Consider the following 22913-nt stretch of genomic DNA (forward strand, 5'->3'; position numbering starts at 1 on the left):
CCCGGCCGCGCTAGACCTCTGGTTCATGGTCCTCGTCGCCGCAGCCGCCGCCGCCATGGCGACACAAAGGGGAGGGCGCGAGCCGCGCGCGGGCGGCTGCAGACCCCGCCCCTAACGGCCGCCGGTGGTTTCAGCGCGCGCCCCACGGGGGCGGGGGGATAACGGGGACGCGGCGCCGCTTCTCATTGGCCCCACCCTTGGCCTTTTGGCGACGCCACGCCCACCTGGAGTTTTTTCATTGGCTTTGTCTTGGGTACCACCCCCGGCTCTGTCTCTCCTCGATCCCACCCCCGAAGTTTGACAGCGCCACGCCCATGACTGCTTTTTATTGGCTGTCATCCTCCTCCTGAGACACACCCCCAGGTTCTTTATCCTTTGCTTCCGACATTTCTAATATTAAGCAATAGACGGTCCTCTTGACTCTCAGTGATCACTACTCCGACATTCTTAATTGGATTCTCCCACGGCCTTAGGGTTTGGGTCCAGTCCTCGAGCAGCTTTTCAAAGCTTAGGTCCTCGACTCCCACCTTGTCAGTCCAGACCCTGACCCCACCCACGGAATCAGGAGGGCGCTCCACCCACTTTCTTTTTTTTTTTTATTGCCTCGCACACCCTGCGTGGGATAAAATCTTCAGTCCTCTACGACTTGCCTTCGGCGTACCCACTGGACATTTTCCTCGTCTCCCCTTCTACTGCTTATTACAAGCATCCTCGACTCCTTTGTCCTGGAGAAAGGTTTAACCCCAAATGCTGGAACATGATCTTGCCTCCCATAAAGCCATTCTCAATTATTCCTACAACAGATTGAGCCATGACCAGGAAATACTCTGTAACAATGCTCTTTCCAAGAGGACGCTGTCGTTGGTCATACCCTCAGAAGAGCCTTCACCTCAAGAGAGCATACGTTGGTTTATTCACTCACTCATTCCATAAAAAACTCCGACCAATTTTGTGAATACATCAACAATCAAAACGGGAAAATATACCCTATCCACATTGAAACTCAAAGCTGACGGGAAAAGACAATATTTTACAAATATTTTAAAACAGCCGGGCACAGTTGTGCAAACCAGTGATCCCAGCCACTGGAGAAGCCAAGACAGAAGGATTACAAGTCTGAGGCCAGGCTAGGTAATTTAATGAGACAGTCTAAAAAATGGACCAAGGCTGGCCTGGGGATGTAGATCAGTGCTGGCCCAGGTTGAATCGCCAGTGACACACACAAAGAACCTGAAGTATCCTGTTGAGAAGTGTGACTATGTTGAGGCAGCCATATTTGAGGAAGTCCAAATCAATGGAGAGAGGACGTATGAGCATTACAGTCAACAGTCCCAGATGAGTCTAGTCTTTAAGTTTTCTGAGCCCTGAAGTGGTGCCAGATTGTCAATGAAGAAGTTCCAAAGGATTCCGCCCCATAGCTGTTAAGCCACCTCTTGAGTTTCATGGGAAGAGAGCAGAGATAAACTATTCCCAGCTTTGTCCTCTCCAAATTTCCAGACTCACAGAATACATGAGTATAATGAAATGATTGTGTTATGCCACTAAAATTTGGGGTTAGCTTTTTACCCAGCAGTAGTAATTATGGTGGTCCCTTGTGAATTAGCTAATTCTTAAGTGGCTCAACTTAAGTGTATTTCTTTACAAATCAGCTCTCTTGCTCAACTAGACCAGGTTCTGCTACTATAAACATCTCTTTATTTCTCCTTATGTCTAAACAGCTATTATCCTCTTGTTTATTTCCCTTAAATGTATGGTTTGTTCAGAAAGTCAGGAAATCATGTTTCTGACACACAGAGCTGCTGTTAGAAATCCATCCTAACCCACCTTTTATTTTTTATAGACAGATATAACAATCTTGGTCATATATTCTCCATCATTTTATTATAAAAAGTTTCTTATAGCAAATTGAAAAATTTTAGAGGACATCCAAATATCCAGTTAGATCTTGCCATTAACATTTCATTTTATTTGTCTTATCTCACATCTGTTACTTTATTCATTCATCAATTCAATTAATCTTTGATGCATTTTAAAACAAATTGCATAGGTTGGTATACTGTCCCCTAAATATTTAAGCACACATATCTTTATTTTTCTTTTGTGGTAAATCTGTACCTACAATAAAATTCACTGAGTTTTATAAGTGTGTAATCCATCCCCAGCATGGTAAATCAGTTTGGTTTATTTTTTTAAACATGGACTCTAAAACAAGGATCAGAGAGGGAGCCAAAGGAAACTAAATGGATGATATCATCTTTTCTGAGTTTTGGAAATTAAGCTGCATCCTTTCCTCTGTACTCTATTGGTTGAGTGGCTGTTTCAAAGGGAAGGAATGTAGACTACCTCCTGGCAAGTGTATCAAAGAACACATAAGCCAGATGTGGTGGCACATGCCTATAATCTCAGTGACTTAGAAGGCTGAGGCAGGAGGATCACAAGTTCCAGACCAACCTCAGCAACTTAAGCAAAGCTCTAAGGACTTAGTGAAATTCTGTCTCAAAATAAAAACATAAAAAGGGGATGGGGATGTTGCTCAGTGGTTAAGTGCCCCTCAGTTCAATCCCTGGTACCTGCCCCCCCCCAAAAAATACACATTTTTTTTAAACTTATACTCTATGTATGTATACTTTTGTTTATTTTCATGTGGTGCTGAGGATTGACCCCAGTGCCTCACAGGTACTAGGTGAGTCCTCTACCACTGAGCACCACCTCAGCCCCAACATGTTTAATAATAAGTTTTCAATAGTCCAGGTAGGAGGTGGTGACAGCCTAGATTGAGGTGAGGGCCGTGGAAGAAGAGGGTTAAATTTTGGACAATTTTAAAGCTAGAAATGACAGAATTTTCTGACTGACTGTAGGTGGAAGGGAAAGAAGAGTCAAGGTCAACTATAAGGCTTTGGCTTGTCAACTAAAAGGACAGAGCTGAGGAAAAAGACAGGCAAGTTTAGCGGGGAGGCTGGGAGCTCAGGAATTTGAGGACCTATGGAATTGGAGAAGTCTCTTAGACCTTTGGGTGGAGATGTTGAGCAGGCAACGCAATGTAGAAACACAATTCTAGGCCAGAGATAGAAACTTAGGGGCTATCAGAATATTGATGGAGTGTATGGCCATTAGGCTAGACAAGAGCACCTAGGAGAGAGTGTAGATAGGTAAGTCAAAGCCAGGGCCTTGGGAGACACCAAAGTTGAGACGTTGGGGCAATAAAGAGGCAAGAGCCAACAGGTAATGAGAAGGTTCTGGAAGCAGAGGAAGAAGTGCTTCAAGGAGGGAAGGATCCCTTGCATAAAAGGCTGTGGCTGACACAAGCAGGATATCGACTACTGGTCAATGCTTGGGTGACCCTAGTTAGCTTCATACCTAGAGGACAGTCCCTTTGTCCACCTGAGTCAAAAAGATCCACTCCTGAGTTGAAGTCAGATAAATTAGGTCTCAGACTTGCCCAGACTTCCCCAGCCCAGAAAATAAATTTTGATTCAGTGGTCAGAATAGAGAGGGAGGGACATTTCCTTAAATTGGCACAACTCTTGGCCATTTCACAATAATCCATTACTCAGAGACAAAGAGGAACCTGGAAAAACAAGTTTCATTGGGAAAAATAGATCATATACAATTCAAAGTCGTCTAGCTTCAAGAGAGACTCCTTCCCTGCGCAGCCGCCTCCGTGGGGATGATGTTGCGGGTGACCTGGCTGGAGGCAACCACGATCCTGGGTCTTCAGCATGGTCCAACAGGATGGATAATTGGGCATCCACTTTCCTGGAGAAGGCGAAGTAGAGGCAGCTCAGGATCAAGGATCAGGTCTGGGACAGTGGATGAGGTTCTGGGAATGTAGATGGGGTGGGGGTCGGGTACCCAGCCCGGGTCTCAGAGGACTCAGGGGTTCAGTGTCACAGATCCCAGTGACGGAGAGTTACCTCTTCTGCAGCCTCAGCTCTGCCCTCTGAGCTCTTAGCACCCGCAGCACGGGGTCGTCCTGGAACTCGCTGCCATCTGAGTCTGGGTGGATGGGTAAAGAGTGAGTTCCGGGGCGCAGGACTCCAAGGAGGCAGACGCCAAGATCCCAGAGGCCCCAGCAACGCGCTCACCTTCTGCAGCTTCCAGAAGTCGCGCGGCCTGGGAGAGCAAGTCCTCTGCTGGGGGCTGAGGGTCCCCTGGTGGGGGCGTGGCCATGGCCTCAAGAGGCCCCGCCTTGAACTCTAGGGGCGGAGCCTTGGGGAGTGTGGACGCCTCCTCAGTTGGAGGCGGTGGGGCCTTGGGCTGTGGACACTCGGCTTCAGCAGAGCAAGTGGCTTTAACTTTCTGAAGCACTGACCCTGCTGGAGCAGGCGTGGCCTTGGCTTTGCGAGCCTGGGCCCTTGACCAACAGTGAGGGTCAGAGGGAGCGGGCGTGACCTCTGGGCAAGGGGGCGAAACCTTGGCTTGTGGGTGTGTGACTTTGCCTTTTTGAGATTCAGTGGCCGCTGGAGGCGGGCCCTCAAGGCGAGGGGGTGTGTCTTCCAGGAAGTCAGGGAACAGCCGAGCTGTCACTACTTGACCCAAGGCGCCCCTGAGCTGCAGGTCAGGCCCCTCGCCAGAGACTTCTGGGCGCAGAGCTCTGGACCTCCGAGGTTTGGGGCCCAGCTTCTCTTGCTGGGCAGGGCTGCTTGGCTCAGGGGAGGGAGGGCCCGGGCCCTGGAGGGTAGTGGGGGGCGTGGGAGTGGAGGCCAGGGGAGCCAAGGTGGAGGCTGAGGGCACTGGGATGGAGGCTGAGGGTACCGGAGTGGGAACGGGGGTAGCTAGGGTAGAGGCCAAGGGAGCCTGTGTGGCAGCCAGCAGCGTGGGAGGAACGGTCCCAACAGATACCCAGGGGCTGGACTGTGGAGCCCAGAAGAAGCTATAGGGGCTGGGGGCCCAGATGATGTGTGGAGAGGACCCTGGGGGAACAGGAGGCCTCTCCACATACAAGGCCTCGTGGGGACCAGGCTGGGCCACACTGCCTCCCATGGGGACACAGTTAGGCTGGGTTGTCACAGCAGGGGTAGGAGAGGGCTGTAGACAGATGGGAAGAGGGGTGTGAGAGGGTGGGGAAGAGGGTAGAGGGTCCTACAATCCCCTGTCTCCCCCTTCCTCCAACTCACCCGAGTGCCGAGGGCTTGGGTCCGGGGCAGCACCCAGGTTCCATCCCCCTCACCTCCTCGGGCCTGTTCAAGCTTCCGCCGCTGCCGCCACTGGTACAAAATGTCATCCTCTGGCCGAAGGGGTTCTTGGGGGGAGGCGAGGACTGGGGCTGGGGCTGGGGCTGGAGCAGGGGTAGGGGCCTGGGCTGGTACCGGGGCTGCTGTGAGGGAAACAGAGGAGAGGTAGGAGTCAGGTGATCAGCCACCAAACAACAGCCTGTGCAGACACTCTTCTCTGTGCCAGAAGATTGTTCAGACAGGCTGTTCAGTAATGCCAGCTCCTCTCTGGAGTGGGAAGTGGGGAGGGGGCAAGGTCAGAGGAGAGAGCCATCCATCATTTTTCAGTTCTTCAATCATCCAATGAATATTTACTGAGCTTTTACTACATGCCACGCAGATGTGTTCTGGATATGGGGGTTACAGCACTGAACAGTTCCTTTGCCCTCACCCTGGTCCAGCCCCACTCACCCCACCTGGACTATCATAGTGACTGCCACAGGCTCCTGCCTGAGCCCCCTGCTCTCCTGTCCTCCCAATCTGTGCCAGACTCACAGCCAGAGGCAGGTTGTGAATACCTGAGTATCCAGGGCCTTCCTGGTTATGAACACTCCCCTGGCTGTACCTCCCTATTGGTCAAAGGCAAAGGCCACTGAGTGCTGGTGGTTCCCTCTGTCTGGACTGGTCTTCCCTCATGTATCACATGCTTCATTCCCTCTCCTGCTCTGTGTCTTGTCCAAATGTTACCTTCTTAGTGAGACCTTCCCCGACTACTCTATTCAAAAGCGCAACAACCACCAGCCCTATTATTCCCTGTCCTCTGTCCTATTTCATTTTTCTCCTTTCACTTACCCTCTTCTAACATACTGAATGGTATTTTCTAGCTTAATTATGGTTTGTCTCTCCTTCCACAATGCCAGTTATGCAAGGAGAGCGATTTCTGTCTGTCTTGTCCATTACCCTTGCCCTACTGTGAAGAATAGAGCTCGGTGCAATCAATATTTGAGACACGATGCAAAAAGAACTGTTTATTGTGCCCTGTCTCAGTCCCCAACTATGTACTGGGGAAATGGTAATGATTAAGGACAGGGCCAGGGGGCTGGGACTGGAGCTTAGTGGTAGAGCACCTGCCTGGCACACGAGAGGCACCAAGTTCGATCCTCAGCACCACATAAAAATAAAATAAAAGTAGTTGTGTCCACTTACAACTAAAGTAAATAAATAAATAAATAAATAAGGTTTGCTTGCCAGCAAGCTAATTATACCTAAAAAAAAGGGGGGGGCCAGGGGGTATTTTTGTTCCACTGGGCAAACAGACATTATTTCTACCACCCTGGGCATAATTTCATTTGTCCTATCAGTAGAGCTACCATGATCTCTCAGAAGCCCTATCATTTGATGCTGCACAGAGAGCGGAGGAACCACCCCCATCACCCCTACTACATCCTGCAATTCTACTTTTAACCTGGACACTTCCCTCCACTGCACTCTTCAGTTCTGGCCCACTTCAAACCAGCAGCTTCTCTCACTGGATATAGATAGAAGCCAGAGGAAGTCTGCTAACACCCAAGAAAGTTCATCCTCTCCATGCTCCAACGTCTCTTGAGGATCTCCAATCTAAACATTACAACCAGATGCCTCCCCATGCCTCCAAGGCCCAGCATTCGAGGTGCCCTGCCAATCTCTCCCTCCTATGCTAGTCTGATCCTGGCTCTTGCCTTTTCTGGTCTATTGTCTGCACCACGCTCCCTCTCACTTCAGTCAGTTGTATATGCTAGAAGGCTCTGTTCATCTCACCTTCCTCATCTAGGTTTCCACTTAGCTAGCACTTTCTGGAAGCCCTCCCTGACTTCTAGTTCCACAGTACTCTCCTGCCTATCCTTCATTTCTGCATGTTTTACTTATATATGGGAGGGTTATGTGGTGATTCTCTGTCCCACATCCACTATGCCGTAAAGGTTTTGAAGGAGGTACCATGTATTCATAGTTTGTTATGAAATCCTCAGTCCTATTCACAGAGCCTCAAACATGGTAGGATTCAATATGTAAATGAGTTGAATAAATTTAACTGCAAAATAACTTATGAAGAAGGTACTAATTTTATCCCCATTTTACAAATGAGAAAACTGAGGCTCAGGAGGGAGAGATGAATAAAAGACAAAGCTTAGAAAGAGTGAAGAACTGGATAGGTGAGTCCCTGGGTAGGATCATACAACATGCATGAACACCTCTGTTAACTTCTGCTTACTTGTACCCAATCAGGGGACCCCTGTGAGACCAAGATAGCATTCTGAGCACAAAGTAACAGTAACAATCGGGACAGTAGTAATAGTAACCTAGATCTATCATCCCATCTCTGAAATTGATCTGGAGTTCCAAAGTTTGCATACTTTAGCCAAATTGCATGATATATGTATAGCATTGACATGGGTCTGAGGCAATACATCAGACTCAAACATATTGACATATAGTGGAACCAAGCCAGACACTGGAGTGTGACTTGGGAGTCTGAGGCAGGAGGACTGAGTTTGAGGCCTACCTTGGCAACTTAGTGAGGACCTAGGCAACTTGTCAAGACCCTGTCTCAAAATAAAAAATAAAAAGGGTTGGGAATTTAACTCAATGGGGTAAAACATCCCTGGGTTAAATCCCTCGTATCCTCCCTCCCCAAAAAAGAAATATAGTGGAACCATACAGAATGGCAATATTCACCTATCTTTTATTTATAAAAATGAAAATTCCCTATGGTTCAATGTAATATACATTCACCAAGAATTATGTATAGTGTTAACGCTAAATGTGATCAATACAGACTACAAATAGCCTCATAGGTCAGATTCTGTTGTTAAACCAATGTGGTACCGAATCTGCAAAAAGCCGCCTGATACTGGAGCTTGTGTTCCGCACTGCAGAAAGAACATTAGGTCTCTCACACTCATGACAACTCCTGCTTTGTTTTGTTTTTGGTACTGGGCATGGAACTCAGGGGTGCTTTACATTGAGCTATATCCCCAGCCCTTTTTAAAATTTTGAGGCAGAGTCTCAACTAAGTTGCCCAGGCTGGCCTTGAACCTGCAATTCTCTTGTCTCAGATTCCCAAATTGCTGAGATTACAGGTGTGCACCCCCATACCCAGCTATGACAGCTCCTGTTGACAGACTTGTGCTAAGTGAACTCAATTCATCCTCACCACACCTGGAGGAGAGGGATCAAACTGTCACTACTATTTCACAGTTGGGGAAACGAGGCCCAGAGAGGACAAGGTCACACAGCGGGTAAGCAGCAGAGATGGGATTTGAACCCAGGCTGCCCTCAATCCTTGCCTCTCACCACTTACCAGGTGCTCTGGAGCCAGAGCCCTTGCTGGCGTCAGGGATGACGGTCATGGAAAAGGGAGAGAGGCCATCTGAGCTGACTGGGAAGGAGGAACTGCTGGCATCACTGGGGCTGAGGGAGGAGGAGGAGGAGGAGGAGATGGAGGCCTTGCTGCAAGGGGAAGGCAGAAGTGAGGCACTGGATGTCGCCCAGGCAGTGCGCTTGGCTGTGGCTGGAGCAGTGGGAAGGGTGAGGAGGTAGGGGAAGCACCTGCGTTTGAGCAGCCTGGTAGCTCTGCTCTGCAGGCTTAGCGTCTCCAGGTCCAGCAGCGACGAGCTCCATGTGTTGAGCCTCTGTGGGATGAGAGGGGTCAGAGGCTACTCCCCCCCACAAAGGCTGCTGGGAAAAGGGCTCTGGACAGAGGGCTCAAGTGCAGGTTTCTACTCCACCTGGTACCTCACGTGGCAGCTTACAATTTCCTCAGGGAATGGAGACCCAGTTTTCCTCTTGGATCCACACCCTTCATTTGCAAGTCACTACTGTTGAAGGATTGAACCAACTTTCCTGAGAGAACCTGACTAAATAAAGCATTCTATCCTCTGGTTCACAGCAATTGATTTAGGATGGGGGAATAAGAGAGAGTCCTGGGGTTTGGGATGGAGCTAATGGAAAAGCTCCACTCTCCATTAAAGTCGCTGAGTTAGTACTCAGAAGCCTAAGCTGCTGGAGGCCATGTTGGCTACTGTGAGGGGAAAGCCTGCCTGAGACAGAACCCAGCAGAGGAACACAGAACCAAAAAAGCTGAGTTCCTCCTAATATTGTCCAAAACACCTTGATCTGGCCACACCTAAAAGAATCTACTTTTGGAGCTTGCAATTACACTCAACAAAATAAAATTTTTTAAAAAAAAAATCTTCCTTTTAAGGTTTAAGCTTCCTTGAATTGGGGAATGGCTTTAATTCTATCTCAGGACTGGTGCTGATAGTTGAGGCACACAGAAGAGGGAGTAAATGAGGAGGTCACCTGCTTTATTTCCTGAAGTGGAGCCTCAGCCTGGGATGCGCTGGCCACCTTGGGAGCGAGAATTGCTGTTTTGAGTTTTCCTTTCCGTTCATGGGCTCCTGCTGAGAAACCTCAACTGAGTGAAGGGGCCAGAAGGAGTGGTTGCTGGGGTCATTGATCAGGAAGGATTTTAGGCTGGGGGTGGATGGGCGCAAGGAGGTACCTGCTGCATGCTGACTGCTGAGATCTGGAGACTCTGGCCGAAGCCACCAAAAGTCATCAGGGGTTGGGCCTACAGGCTGGCGTTCCTCTCGACTTGTGGGCTGAGCTTGGCGGAACCTGTTTATATACCTGCAAGCATTAGAGGATGGGAGGTAGGGGATGTGAGGAGAGCTAAAAAACTGGTGAAATCTCCAGTACCACAATATTAAAAATTAAAAAATAACTTCTTTCAGAGGCACCACAATGCCAGACCTTAACTTATACGACAGAGCTATAGTAACAAAACAGCATGGTATTGGCACCAAAACAGACATGAAGGCCAATGGTACAAAATAGCAGCCACAGAGAAACACCCACAAAAATACAGTTATCTCACACTGGAAAGGCACCATAAACACACATTGTTTTTTTTTTTTTTTTAATATTTATTCTTTAGTTCTCGGTGGACACAACATCTTTGTTTGTATGTGGTGCTGAGGATCGAACCTGGGCCGCACGCATGCCAGGCGAGCGCGCTACCGCTTGAGCCACATCCCCAGCCCCATAAACACACATTGGAGAAAAGATAGCCTCTTCAACAAATGGTGCTGGGAAAACTGGAAATCCATATGTAACAAAATGAAATTAGAACCCTGACTCTCACCCCACACAAAATTCAAAGTGGATCAAGGACCTAGGCAATGTGCCTAATAGAAGAAAAAGTAGGCCCAAATCTTCATCATGTCAGCTTAGGAACCATAGTCCTCAACAAGACTCCTAAAGCCCAAGAAATAAAATCAATTAGCAATAAATGGGATGGTATCAAACTTCTTCACAGCAAAGGACACAATCAAGAATATGAAGACAGAGCCTACAGAATGGGAGAAAATCTTTGCCACCTGCATCTCAGACAGACCATTAATCTCCAGTATATAAAGGACTCAAAAAAAAAAAAAACACCAAAAAAACTAAACAACCCAATCAATAAAAGGGCTAAGGAACTGAACAGACATAGAAGAGATAAGATCGATCAACAAATGTATGAAAAAAATGTTCAACAACCATAGCAATCAGTGAAATGCAAATTAAAACTACACTGAGATTTCATCTCACTCTAGTCAGAATGGCAATTATCAAGAACACAAGTAACAATAAATGTCAGGGAGAATGTGGAGGAAAAGGTACACTCATACACTGCTGGTGGGACTTCAAATTGGTTTCCACCACTATGAGAGTAGTATGGAGATTCCTCAGAAAACTTGGAATGGAACCACCATTTGACCCAGCTATCCCATACCTCAGTTTGTACTCAAAGGACTTAAAATCAGCACACTACAGCGACACAGACACATCAATGTTATAGCAGCTCAATTCACAATAGCTAAACTATGAAACCTAGGTGTCCTTCAACAGATGAATGGATAAAGAAAATGTGGTACATATATACAATGGAATACTACTCAGTCACAAAGAAGAATAAAATTATGGTATCTGCTGGTAAATGGATGGAATTGGAGACTATCCCAATAAATGAATTAAGCCAATACCAAAAAATCAAAAGCGGGATAATCTCTCTGATATGAGGATGCTGACTCACAATAGGGGTGTGTGTGTGTGTGTGTGTGTGTGTGTGTGTGTGTGTGTGTAGGTTCACCAGATTGGACAGAGGTGAGTGAGAAGAAGGGAGAGGGGATGGAAACGGGAAAGAGTAGAATGAATCAGACATAACTTTCCCAATGTTCCTATATGAATATACAACCAGAGTAACTGGTTGTACATCATGTACAACCACAGAATGGGAAGTTAGACTCCATGTATGAATGAAACATCAAAATACATTTTACTGTCATGTAAGAACACATAAAAAAAGGAAAAGAAAAAAATCTGATTAAGCTATGTTCATTCTAAAATCAAGTGGTAGCTGCTAGGCATGCGGCACATGACTATAATCCTAGTGACTTGGAAGGCTGAGGCAGGAGAATTTCAAGTTTGAGGATAGACTCAGCAATTTAGTGAGACCCTATCTGAAAATAAAAATAAGAATAAAAATAAAAAGGGCTGGAGATGTAGCTCAGTGGTACAATGCCTCTGGGTTCAATCCCCAGCATAAAAACAAAAACCAAACCTGCTTTTTGCTAGGTATGGTAGCGGCACACACCTTAATCTCAGATATTTGGGAGGATGTGACAAGAGGATCCCAAGTTTGAGGCCACCCTGTCTCAAAATAAAATAAAGATGGGATGGACATGTATCTCAGTGACAGAGAACTTGCCTTGTATGCATGACACCTGGATTCAACCTCCAATACCACATACACATATAAAAAAACCCCAAACACCACAGAACCAACAAAACCCTGCTTTCCATCTAACCACTAAAGGCAAGTAGTTGTCTTTCAATAATTGTTTTCCTTTCTTATGTGTTAATTTTATTTGATCTATTTATTTGGCAGTGCTGGGAATCAAACCCAGGGTCTCCTGCATGCCAGGAAAGAGCTCTAACACTGAGTTACAATACGCTGGGCCCAGCCATGCAATTTTTGTTGGATACGTAGTCACTTCTTCTAAGGACTACATTTGCCATGTGACTTGTGATCTCATGACTAGATACTTGACAAACATGAAATGAAGAGATGCAATTCTAGAAAGTCGATTCAGTTGGGAGCCATTTTGGTCCATGAAGGAAAGAACACAGTCCAGGGATGGAACAGCAGTAAGCAGAAGGACCCATATCTCTGACACCTCAAGCAGAGGCTGCCATATCAGCCATGTTGCTTCTGCCTGGACCATTAGATGAGGGAGAAATAAATGCAAAGTTGTTCAAGCCATAATTAATTTAGACTCTTTATTACAGCAGCTGATCCTTAACCTACAAATTCAAGTGTTCATTTGATACAGTAACTCACTGAAAGCTCAAAATAGCCCTAGGGGTATGTGCTATCAATATCCCCAATTTAAAGATTAAAAAAAAAAAAACTGAGGCCAAGATCATACAGAGAGTAAGTGACAGAGCTGGGACTTGAACCCACACAGCTGAACTTCAAAGCCCTCCATAACACACATGAAGCACCTGGCCCTATAAGAGCACTGTATAAACAGTCTGCCTGCGATGATTATTACCTTCTCCCTCCCCCTGACCCAAACTCTCCTTTCCCTTCAGGGTTTCTGGTACTTACTTGGCCATCACTGAGTCCCCACTGTCAATCAGGGTAGGTGGTGGAGAGGCCTTCTCAGTGGTGCTGGATGGGGAAGAGGTCCCTGAACTGGATGGCCAGGACTCTTCCAACAGTTCAGGGGAGTTGGCTGCAGCCTGGGGAGCTCGTGGGAGCTTGGATCTCTGGGACCTGGATGGGCTCAGAGTCTAAGATAGGGGAGGACACAAAAAGAAAAAAGTGAGGTCCGAAGGGTCTTTCCTGTAGGGAACAAAGATACATGTGAAGTCTCAGTTCAGAGGGGAGGAAGCAAATCCCACAATATTATCACTGTTAGCAACCTCAGGTGATTGGGGGAACAATGGGGGATATAAGCAGTAAAGAGCTGTACAAGGGAAGGCTATGGGGAGGTAAGGAGGGACTTTCTCCTAATGTCTCATCTTCATCTCTCCATATAAGCCTTCCTTCCCTCTCTACTAGAGGTACTACTCTCTGTGGGCAGTCCTCACCTTGGGTTGCCGGGTCTGGCTTTGGGATGGCCAATCATGGCCTCCATCCAGGGAAGCATCTCCAAAGGGGCTTTCTTGGATGGAGAAAACTGACAGGCTGCAAGGAAAGAATGGGATTGGAAGGCAGAGCATGGAAGAAGAGGGCAGAACAGACAATTCTCATGGATTCCTGGAAGAGATGGACTATAATTCCCATGAAGCACTGATGCACATTTAAGATAATGATAGTGGAGCCATGAGTCCCATGAGCCTTTGGAGAGCCACAGAAAAACCTAGGAACCAGTTGTTAGTGGTTCTCAATTCTGGATCCACTTTTTGGTGGGGGTGGGAGGGGGGTGGGGGTTTGTTTAAAATTACAAACAAGACATTCCTACTCCTGACAGAATCAGAATATCAGGAAGTGGGGCTAGGCATCCTATCTTTTTCCCATTGTCCCAGGTGAATTTTTTAAAAACTGCAGCCCAAAGGCAAAATGTGGTCTGCGGCCTGTTTTAATTTTTTTTTTTTTTACACGAATTGTACACATTTTGAGGTACAGTGTGATAACTGAATACAAGTAGATAATGTATAATGATCATATCAGGATAATTATAATTTCTATCTCCTTAAACATTTCCCACGGTTAAGAACCGTGATTAGGCTGGGAATGGTGGTGCTTACAGGCAGGAGGACTGCAAGTTCCAGTCCAGCCTCTGCAACTTAGCAAAACCCTGTCTCGAAAAAAAAAAAAAAAAAAAAAGACTGGGTACTGTAACTCAGGTGGTTAAAACACCTGAGTTCCCCCCCACCCCAACCACCCCATACCTGGTAGAGAAAACACAAACAAAAGACGAACAACAAAAACAAAAGACCCGGGACTAGACCGTACACCGTACATTTCCCATAAACCCTTGGAGGACACTAGGAAATGGACTACAATTCCCATGATTCACTAGGCTCCGCCTAACTAAGAAAGTTCAAACACAACACCCTTGGGTGTCTAGGGCAATTTCAAAATTTAAAAACTCAATTTCCATGTCTTCTTAGAAGACCTTAAGGGAAATAATCCTTTACAGGTACTCAGAGAAAAGAACATAAGGCATTTAGGGATACTGGGGACTGTGAAATCCAAGGCTGGGGCGGCCAAAGGCTGTGGAGCATCTTGGAAGTTGTAGTTTTAATGCGGTTGAACCCGACACTCTGGACTGTAGCATAAACTGGTGCTACCCTCACCCTCGGCCCTTCCCAAACCTCTTGTGATCTCGGGAAGAATAATCAGCCTCACCCACGGTCCATCCTGCAGCTACTCTGGGGCGCTTGTGCCAGCTCCGCTTCTTCACCCGACAAACCCAGTGCGCATCTTGTCGCTTAGCAATGCTCCATCAGCCCCGCCCCTCTTTGGGAGTGCCCGCTCTGGAAGAGAGCGGCCTCCAAGGCGACCAATGAGAGACAGGAAAATAAAAGTTGGAAAGGGGCTAATGGGAGGTGTCTCCGACTGCATATAACGCTGGCCTGCTTGAGAGAGCGCGTTTGATTGGACAACCTGGAGCGTACAGCAATAATTGGCAAGACTGTGGACCAATGGAATGAGCTTGGAGTTGGAGGCGCTCTAAAGAATTCTTATTTTCCTGCAGTCCTGCTGTCACGCCGCCCCTTCTTGTGGAAGCCGAAAGTTCTTCCCCGCCCGAGTCCAATGTGTTCTACCCGTTGAAAGGGTAATCGGGTACTCTTTCTCCTTTCTAATCTCCATCAGGCCAGTCAGACCGCCCTGATGGTCATCCAACAATTTCCCTCTTGCTGCAGAGCAGCTGTTGCACCTCTTGCCAGGCCCGGGCTCCTGGCCCAGGTAGCGGGATCAAAATGAGCTATTTCGGGCCCCAGCGCGAGGCCCCTGGGGGGCCAGACTGGAGTGTTAGTGCTCACGCCCCCGGGCCTCTGTGTACCCGAAGCTGAGTCAGAGGCACAGAATTAGGCCCAGCCTGCTGGGGGGCTGGGCCCAAGGCAGGGCTGAAGATGGGGGTAGGGTCTGTTTTGTGTCCTTCTGACAGCCTGGCCCGGCTACTGCATTCTCCAGCAATCTGCTCCTAAGACCTCCATCTGCGTCATCCTCAGAGCTGCCAGCTGGGTGGTGGTGGGTTAAGAGAACTGAGGACTCTTTGGTGGACTTTTCGTCTCTCGGTCCCAACTGCTACTTTGTGTTCTCCATACTCCTCAAGGCTCCGCCCTCTTAGCCTTAGTTTCCCTTTCAAGATACTGAAGAATCTTAATGACATTTTCCTGGCGTCCTTTCCAAGCATCCAGCAGGCGCTTAATAAATAGCCAAGTCATTATTGGGGTTTCTAAATAAGGCTCCTAATGGCCGAATCTGGCCACGGTCCCAGTGTCCCCGAGAGGCCCGCGGAGGGGCCGGCACAAGACGCACTATAAATCAGCGCCTGTGCATGCAGGGGCACTGCGGGATCCAGGGCGGCGGTGGAGGAACAGGATGGAAATCCCGGTGCCTGTGCAGCCGTCTTGGCTACGTCGCGCTTCGGCCCCCTTGCCGGGAATTTCCACTCCCGGACGCCTCTTTGACCAGCGTTTCGGCGAGGGGCTGCTGGAGGCGGAGCTGGCTGCGCTCTGTCCTGCTGCATTCGCCCCTTACTACCTGCGCGCCCCCAGCGTGGCGCTGCCCACCGCCCAGGTGCCAGGCACGGGGGAGGGGGCAACTCGGCCACTTTCAAAGCCAGAGGTCTGGGTCACTCCGAGGGGGTGCTGGGATGACTTTGAGCATAGTGGAGAGTGCGACCACCCAGGGTTTCTGGAGTTCCCTCAGTTTGGAATCGGGTTGCTGAAAAGAGTTCGAGATCCCCATCACTCAGAAGGGGCAGGGGTGGGGGGATTGACTCGTAGTTCTAAGGGGAGTGGAAGGGCTGGGTCACTCGGAGGGGAGTCTTGGCTCTGAAGGATGCCGGTGACCCAGGGAATCTGGGGGAAAGGGCAGGCAGTGATTCTTGAATGGTTGCAGGGTTGTTAGTTTTGTTGTTGTTAGTTTGGAGGATGTGTGTGCTTCCCCGGATGTCTCCTGGAGAGGTAAAGGAGAGAAAGGATCCTGTGATTTGATGAAGGGCATCTTGGCCACTGAAGCAGGGGAAGGGTACCAGAAACTGCTGAGAGCGCAGGAGGTTAGGTGACCCGAGTTGGAGGGCTTAGAAGGATTCTGGAAACTTGTGGTTAGAGGCATCTTGACAATTTCTGGCCGGGGTGGAGAGTTAGGACTGCTGGGGCGGGGGCAGAGTGACTATGGAGTTTGACACTGGGGGAAGGGACAGGCTTTCTCGCCTTAGGATGGCTTCCGACCTGACCTTGCAGGAAAAGGGAACCTTATCACTCTCTGTGTGAGGGGAATCCAGTGATTAGAGGGGATGGGAGGATACCCGTTATAGTGGGTTACGAGGTCCTCACTGACTCTCATTAGGGAACTGGACTTCCCAGAGTCAGCTGTAGTTATGGAGCCGACAGGGGTGGGGCCTCGCCGGGTCTGGGGATCCCGGCCCCTTCTGATGACAGTCCCGCCCGGCCCCGCGCCCGCTGTTCGCAGGTGCCGACAGACCCCGGTCATTTTTCGGTGCTGCTGGATGTGAAGCACTTCTCGCCTGAGGAAATTGCTGTCAAGGTGGTGGGCGAACACGTGGAGGTGCATGCGCGCCATGAAGAGCGCCCGGTGAGCGCGGGCGGGTTGGAGCGGAAGGCGTGCGCAGGCGCGAGGGGTGGGGCGCCTGCGGGAAGGGGCGGGCCAGCTGAAGCCTCTCTGCCCTCTAGGACGAGCACGGATTCATCGCTCGCGAGTTCCACCGTCGTTACCGCTTGCCACCGGGCGTGGATCCTGCCGCCGTGACCTCGGCTCTGTCCCCTGAGGGCGTCCTCTCCATCCAGGCTGCACCTGCGTCGTCCCAGGCCCCTCTGCCGCCACCGCCTGCCGCCAAATAGAGGTGCAGGCACGCCTGAACCCCGTGGTTGCGAGGGGTGCCGCTTTAGGTTCCTTTTCTTAAAGCCGATCTGACTCCGCCCAGCCAGAAGTCCCAGCGCCAAGACAGTCCCTCCATCCAAATCAAGATTCCGTCCTGACCCCTTCACCCTAGACCCAACCTTAATAGCCTTGACCCTTCCAATGACACCCCCCGTCCAGCTTTTAGATCCCAGCCTAGACTCCATTAGCAATGACTCCACTTTCTTGTCTTATATCCCCTCAAGATTCCCTCCTGTACTTCCCTCTAACTGATGAAAAATTTTTTTATCCACATACACACTCTGACACCGGATTATGATGTATGTAGCCCTGCTTGGTCAGGCATAACCCCTCCCCAAACGGCCCAGACTGCAAACCTCCCACTCCAGTCTAGGGCTATGCCCCAATACTCTGGATCTTTTCCTAAAAGCAGATACTCCAGTGTCCCCACCCCATTTTTTGACTTGAAACCTCATCCAGCCACCCAGACTCTTGAGCTCTTTTCTGATTCCCAAACTTTGGGACACCTATCCCAGGCCAACTAGGACCTGCAAACTCAAAACTGTATAGGTTGCCCCCCAACCTCCCCAGACAAAGATGTGTCGGGCCCCCTCCTCAGTTAACTATAACTCTCCAGTCCCTTTGTCTTGACCTCCAGTCCACCCTCCACACCTCATCCTCCAGGATCCAACCAAGTGGCCACTCTTTCATTCCCTTACCAAATGACCCGTCACCCCATGCCCCCATTCTTTCCTAGGCTCACTCCCCAATAAATGTGCTACAGCACTGTCAACTGCTTTGTTTGGACTGGGAAGAAACGGCTGGAACACACGCTAGTGTACGGTTGGGGGATATTTATTGGAGGAGCTGGGAATGTCACTGTCGATCGTACATCTCCCGGAGGATCTTCATGCTTTCTGAATAACGAAGCTGATTCCGATGGGATGCCTCCTTCCACCTGGTGAGGTAGAGCGAGGATTCAGTAAATGGAAAAAGAGGTCATGGGGGGAAGCCAACTGGGGGAACCTCACCTCTGGCGGATGCGTTTCCAGCGCTGCATGTTACGATAGATGAGTGTGGAGGGTGAAGGTTCCGGCTCAGAGGGCTGTGTGGATAGAGATCAGGTGTACATACTGGAGCCCCACAACATGACCCACAGCCTCAGGCCAGCCTCCTATACCCACCTCATCATCGGGTGTGCCCTGGGTCTCAGGCTGCAGTGGGGATGGAATGCGTGATCTGCAGGCATCTCCAGGTGGCCCAGGGGCTGTAGGTGGAGGCAGCTTGTACACATCACGACTTTTGCTGTTGGCGACCTCTGAACCCTAGAGATACAATACCCCATACCAGGCCCAAGAGAATCAGAGTAAAGGGCTGGGAGTACACATTTTATCCTTCTTGACTTTCCCAGACAATAGACTTAAGGGGCTCACTGGGAAATCTATACTTGGAGGACTCATATCTGAAGGACAGATACCTTAAACAGCCTGGAAGTCAGCTCTGTCTGCTCCAGGGATACCTGTCTTCTCCTGTCAGCTTAAGAACCCTTGTCTACCCTTGCCCAGCCCAGGAAACCCCATCTATACCTGTCATCCTGGGGTGGGAGGTCACGTCTGTGTCACCTAGGAACCCTCTTCCACCATTACCTGTGGTCTGCTCTGATCTTTTTTTTTTTTTTTTTGTACTAGGGAGTGAATCCAGAGTGCTCAACCACTGAGCCACACCCCAGCCTTTTTTTTTTTTTTTTTTGTATTTTATTTAGAGACAAGGTCTCACTGAGTTACTTAGGACCTCTCTAAGTTGCTGAGGCTGGCTTTGAACTCGCAATCCTCCTGCCTCAGCCTCCTGAGCTGCTGGGATTACAAGCGTGTGCACCATGCCCGGCTCTGCTTGTATCTTAATAGTTCAAAGGGTCATATGTATGTCCTGGGGACCCCTGTCTACCCTCTCAGGCCAGATGACTAACAGATCCCCATCTATCCCTCCATAGCCAGGAGGGTCCATGCTATACCTAGTAGCCTCACCTATCTGTACTAAGGATCCCTGTTCAGCCCTTTAGCCCTTGGGAACCCAATAATGGAGGTCATGTCTTGGACCGAGGGAGCCCTGTTGCCTCTCCCCTAAGGCCACATTGCCATGTCTGCCTGCCTCAGGGGACCTCTGTCCATACCCCTAGCCTGAGTATGTACATCTGTGTGCCTCACCTGGTCCAACATTCATTTGGGAGACTTAGGGACCTATACTTGACAACCACTAGCTTAAGGGGAGGGTCCCTTGAGCCTGTCTACCCACTGCCCTCCCTGGCTGCTGGGCTGGGGCCCACCATCCATCCCACCTCCTCATCTTCGGGCAGTGGGGGCAGTGGTGAGCTGGGTGAGTGTTCACGCTCGCGCACTGAGGGGCTGTTGCGCATCCAGGCTCGGCAGATTGGGTACAACGGTGTATTCTCACTGAACTGGGCCAAGTCCACACTCCGGTCAAACAGCTTGATCACATATGTGTCTGGGGTGGTGGGGGTGGGAGGTAAGTAAGCATCCTTATGTAGCCCCTGGCTCCCTGCCCACCCACCCTCTAGGGGTTGCCTACTCACTGGATCGCTGAGGCCCTCCCTCAGCTAGCCCATCATCCATCTCCCTCCTCTTCTTCCTCCGCTGGTGGGGGAAGCGGGCAGATGGCCTGTGTGAGGAAGGGAAGTGTCAAGACAGGGGTGAGGGCTGGAAACCACATCCACTGGCTGGGGCCCCTGCCACCTTACCTTTTGCCAGTGGCTGCGATGGAGCAATCTCTGTGGGGAAAGACAGGGCATTAGCAGGCTGACCTTCAAACAAATGCCTGCTCCAAACCCCCTGAAAGGGCACCCTGGGACCCCTTGAGTCTTGTGTCCCACTCATACCGTGGGGTTCTAGATGCCAACCATGAGGGGACCTAAACTGCTTCTGTCACAGTTTTTGTATATGTAGTGTGGTTAGGAGTGTATCAGAGAAAGCGCAGGCAGAGTGGCCAGGGACTAGATGAGGAAAGGAGTTACCCACCACATTCTCGGATCCAGATCCTATAAAACAGCTTACTTGTTGTGGGTGTCTGAGGGGGTTTTCCCAGCTTCCTCATCCAGCCGCTCCCTAGTAGCAGAAGAGAACTATTGGCTCAGGGTTCCCAGGGCCTGGTGTGTGTGTGACTGCATCAAGTGGCTTCCCCATGAGACACCTTTCTCCCAAAATTAGCCTCTGGGGTCCCACCCAGATCCACCCAGGATCAGGAGTTTCAATTTGCCAGAGCTCCAGCCCCATGATCCCACCCTGGACCAGGTTCCAACCTGTCCAAGTGACTCTTCTCCAGCAGACACTGCAGAACAGCATCCAGTTGGTTCCGGGCTTTGGCCATCTCCAACTCTGGGGGCAAAGGGTACCAAGCAGAAGTCACCTCTGTATGTATATCTCCACCAAGGCCAATACTATTGCCTGGTCCAGGCATGCTAAAAGGGTACAGCCGGCAGAGACTGAGAGATACAGGGATTCCCAACATCCCTTAGAGGACAGACAGTTTGAAGATGGGGGTTGGGGCTGCTGAGACTGTAGCAAAGAGCCTTGCATCATGTTCACATCTCTTTCCCAGTCTTGGCTTCTCTCCTGAATCCCAACTTGTAGATCCTACAACTTAGACACCTCCCCTTGGACATCCCCTGTGCTTTTTATGCACCAGGCCCTACACTGGCCTCAGCCCTCTACCCCATGGCTTGACCACTTGGCCTCCTGAGTGTCTTCCCTCCTTCACCCTTTCTATCCTGCCCATCCTGGTCCTGTCTTCTCTTTTCCTTGGGATCCTAACCTCAGTATCTCAAGGTAGCCAGGGGAACTTCCAAAATCAAAATCAAAAACAAGACCCTGATTTTCCCCAGCTTAGAATCCTCCAGGACTCCACAGCGCCCCCCAGAGGGTGGAGTCTTCACTCAGTCTGGAGTTCACAGGTCTATCTCTAGCCCCTACCATCATTTGTGTTCAGACCCCTAAGGGGTCTGAATATTTTTTTGGCATTGGGAAGGTCCTTTATTAAGCCACTTGAGTTCAAAACCCTCTCTTGGATCCTTATTTCTCTCAAAGCAAAAGCCTAAGTCCTCACCTGGGCCCACAAGATCTGTCAACCCTGAACACCTCTTTGCTTCAACCTCCTCTCTACCTCACTCTGCTTCAGCCTCCTTGGCCTCCCTACTGTCCCCCCAACTCACCAGGTAAGGCTTCTATTTCTGGGCCTTTTTCGGGCCTTCTTCAAAACTACTTCCTTTGTTTGGCAGTTCCCTCTAATATCATTTTCATAGCATTCTGCTGTGCCTTGCCTCACTCCCACTCCTGATCTCCTTAACTTCTCTCTTTAAGATTTAAAAGGCAAAGTCTTGCTATATCGCCCAGGCAGGCCCAGAACTCCCAGGCTCAAGTGATTCTCTTATCCTCCACAGGATAAGAACTACACCACCAAACTCAGCTCCTGTCTTCTATATTTAATAATATTCACCGGATGTCATTCGACTATTATATTTTTGTTTGAATTCTTTGCCTCCCCACTGGTTTTACCAGGCCAGTCTTGGATTCCCATCAGCTCTGCCCCAATCCAAAATGACTTCTTCTGTCTGAGCTTGTTTCCCTATCCAATGCACTTCCTTATTCCTAGGATTATTGGAATATAGTGACCGTGAGGGTTAAGAGTCCTTATTTTTCAAATTCACAGCACAACGCCTGACACATGACCACTGATGGAATCGGAGAAACTGAGGTGGGGGCAAGAAAAGGGCCCTTCTCAGTTACCGGCTGAAAATCCCCTCCTCTTACCAAACCAGCTGTCTGAACCACCACCATTCAATCTCAAAGCTACTGTCAGCACAGACGGGGATGGAATGATCGATGCCTGATATCGCGATTGTCAGATGGGCTGCAAGCAGAAGTCACCTAGCCGCCTTTTCGCGATACTCCTGCCTAGCAGACCTCCAATACCCTGAACAGCACAGTGCTCCCTTTTCAGGCCCCCCCCGATCTCTGGGTTCTCACCTGATTTCTCCACTTTCACCTTCACCGGGAACATGGTTTGGCTTCGGAGTCTGGCTAGCTGGGTCACAAAAAACCCAAAAGTGCCTAGTGTCACAAATCAAGGCAAGAGGCGAGCGGGGAGAGGTCAAAGGTAAGCTCCGTGTACGGAAGGCCCTCCAGCTTGAGCAGTGTCCAGCCGCGACTGCAGCAGTGGCCGCCGCCTCCCTTCTTCCCCTTCTGTGGGTGGGCCCCTTCCACAGTCTCTTGTTCCCATTAGTCAGCCAAGTCGTCAATTTCGTTCGCTGGCCAATTGACAGCTGCCGCCCCCACGGCTCCCAGCCTTAGGTCCCACCTTTTGGGCTGCCGCTTCCGGAAACAAACCAACGACAACCCGGGGTGCTTCCTGGGAGGTGTAGTCCTAGCTCCCGTGACTCAATCTGTAACGCCGCCCTCGCCAGAGCGAGGCGCAGTGGGAAACAAAAGCTCCGGCATCGCAAGGCTTTTGGGGAGTTGTAGTTTTAGGTTTGGGGAACACCGATTTACCTATTTACAGGGTTTAACTAACCGTAGGAGTCCCTCTGGTTCCTAAAAGGGAGACTA

General features: G+C 49.6%; 3 protein-coding genes across 11 annotated transcripts; 1 reads left to right on the top strand and 2 right to left on the bottom strand.

The window, feature by feature from the left end:
- Positions 1–1882: 1882 nt before the first annotated feature.
- On the bottom strand, positions 1883–15439 carry Proser3 (proline and serine rich 3). Of its 8 annotated transcripts, none has more exons than XM_077793365.1 (11): positions 14596–15439; positions 13332–13428; positions 12847–13014; positions 9694–9821; positions 9492–9589; positions 8739–8821; positions 8491–8639; positions 5118–5317; positions 4086–5028; positions 3915–3996; positions 1883–3756 (listed from the first exon to the last, which is right to left on the bottom strand). In XM_077793365.1, the coding sequence occupies exons 2-11, from the start codon at positions 13388–13390 to the stop codon at positions 3612–3614; spliced, it is 2055 nt and encodes a 684-aa protein (XP_077649491.1). In that variant the 5' UTR covers positions 13391–13428; positions 14596–15439; the 3' UTR covers positions 1883–3611. The 8 variants fall into 8 exon arrangements, with proteins under 8 accessions (XP_077649491.1, XP_026235856.2, XP_077649488.1 ...); XM_026380071.2 differs by having other exon boundaries at positions 9492–9592; XM_077793362.1 differs by having other exon boundaries at positions 8491–8600; positions 12847–13031.
- A 259-nt stretch (positions 15440–15698) lies between these two features.
- On the top strand, positions 15699–18091 carry Hspb6 (heat shock protein family B (small) member 6). Its single transcript, XM_026380075.2, has 3 exons — positions 15699–15993; positions 16891–17013; positions 17112–18091. The coding sequence occupies exons 1-3, from the start codon at positions 15796–15798 to the stop codon at positions 17277–17279; spliced, it is 489 nt and encodes a 162-aa protein (XP_026235860.1). The 5' UTR covers positions 15699–15795; the 3' UTR covers positions 17280–18091.
- Lin37 (lin-37 DREAM MuvB core complex component) lies at positions 17769–22629 on the bottom strand. Of its 2 annotated transcripts, none has more exons than XM_026380074.1 (9): positions 22335–22629; positions 20612–20687; positions 20367–20417; positions 20054–20083; positions 19889–19974; positions 19634–19800; positions 18483–18565; positions 18330–18403; positions 17769–18256 (listed from the first exon to the last, which is right to left on the bottom strand). In XM_026380074.1, the coding sequence occupies exons 1-9, from the start codon at positions 22366–22368 to the stop codon at positions 18207–18209; spliced, it is 651 nt and encodes a 216-aa protein (XP_026235859.1). In that variant the 5' UTR covers positions 22369–22629; the 3' UTR covers positions 17769–18206. The 2 variants fall into 2 exon arrangements, with proteins under 2 accessions (XP_026235859.1, XP_026235858.1); XM_026380073.1 differs by having other exon boundaries at positions 18483–18623.
- Between the last annotated feature and the right edge of the window lie 284 nt (positions 22630–22913).

The sequence above is a fragment of the Urocitellus parryii genome, chromosome 15, assembly GCF_045843805.1.
Source record: "Urocitellus parryii isolate mUroPar1 chromosome 15, mUroPar1.hap1, whole genome shotgun sequence".
Classification (NCBI taxonomy): Eukaryota; Metazoa; Chordata; class Mammalia; order Rodentia; family Sciuridae; genus Urocitellus; species Urocitellus parryii.

Excerpts from the sequence above, each read along its gene's own strand:
- Hspb6 (XM_026380075.2), top strand. The coding sequence starts at position 15,796 with ATGGAAATCCCGGTGCCTGTGCAGCCGTCTTGGCTACGTCGCGCTTCG. Across the intron at positions 15,994-16,890 it reads TGGCGCTGCCCACCGCCCAG|GTGCCGACAGACCCCGGTCA; the intron begins GTGCCAGGCACG and ends CGCTGTTCGCAG. Across the intron at positions 17,014-17,111 it reads CGCGCCATGAAGAGCGCCCG|GACGAGCACGGATTCATCGC; the intron begins GTGAGCGCGGGC and ends TCTGCCCTCTAG.
- Lin37 (XM_026380073.1), bottom strand. The coding sequence starts at position 22,368 with ATGTTCCCGGTGAAGGTGAAAGTGGAGAAATCAG. Across the intron at positions 19,801-19,888 it reads GGGAGGGCCTCAGCGATCCA|ACACATATGTGATCAAGCTG; the intron begins GTGAGTAGGCAA and ends CCACCACCCCAG. Across the intron at positions 18,257-18,329 it reads TGGAAACGCATCCGCCAGAG|GTGGAAGGAGGCATCCCATC; the intron begins GTGAGGTTCCCC and ends CTACCTCACCAG.
- Proser3 (XM_026380072.2), bottom strand. Across the intron at positions 9,822-12,846 it reads GGGGACTCAGTGATGGCCAA|GTATATAAACAGGTTCCGCC; the intron begins GTAAGTACCAGA and ends TAATGCTTGCAG. Across the intron at positions 8,640-8,738 it reads ACCAGGCTGCTCAAACGCAG|CAAGGCCTCCATCTCCTCCT; the intron begins GTGCTTCCCCTA and ends TTCCCCTTGCAG.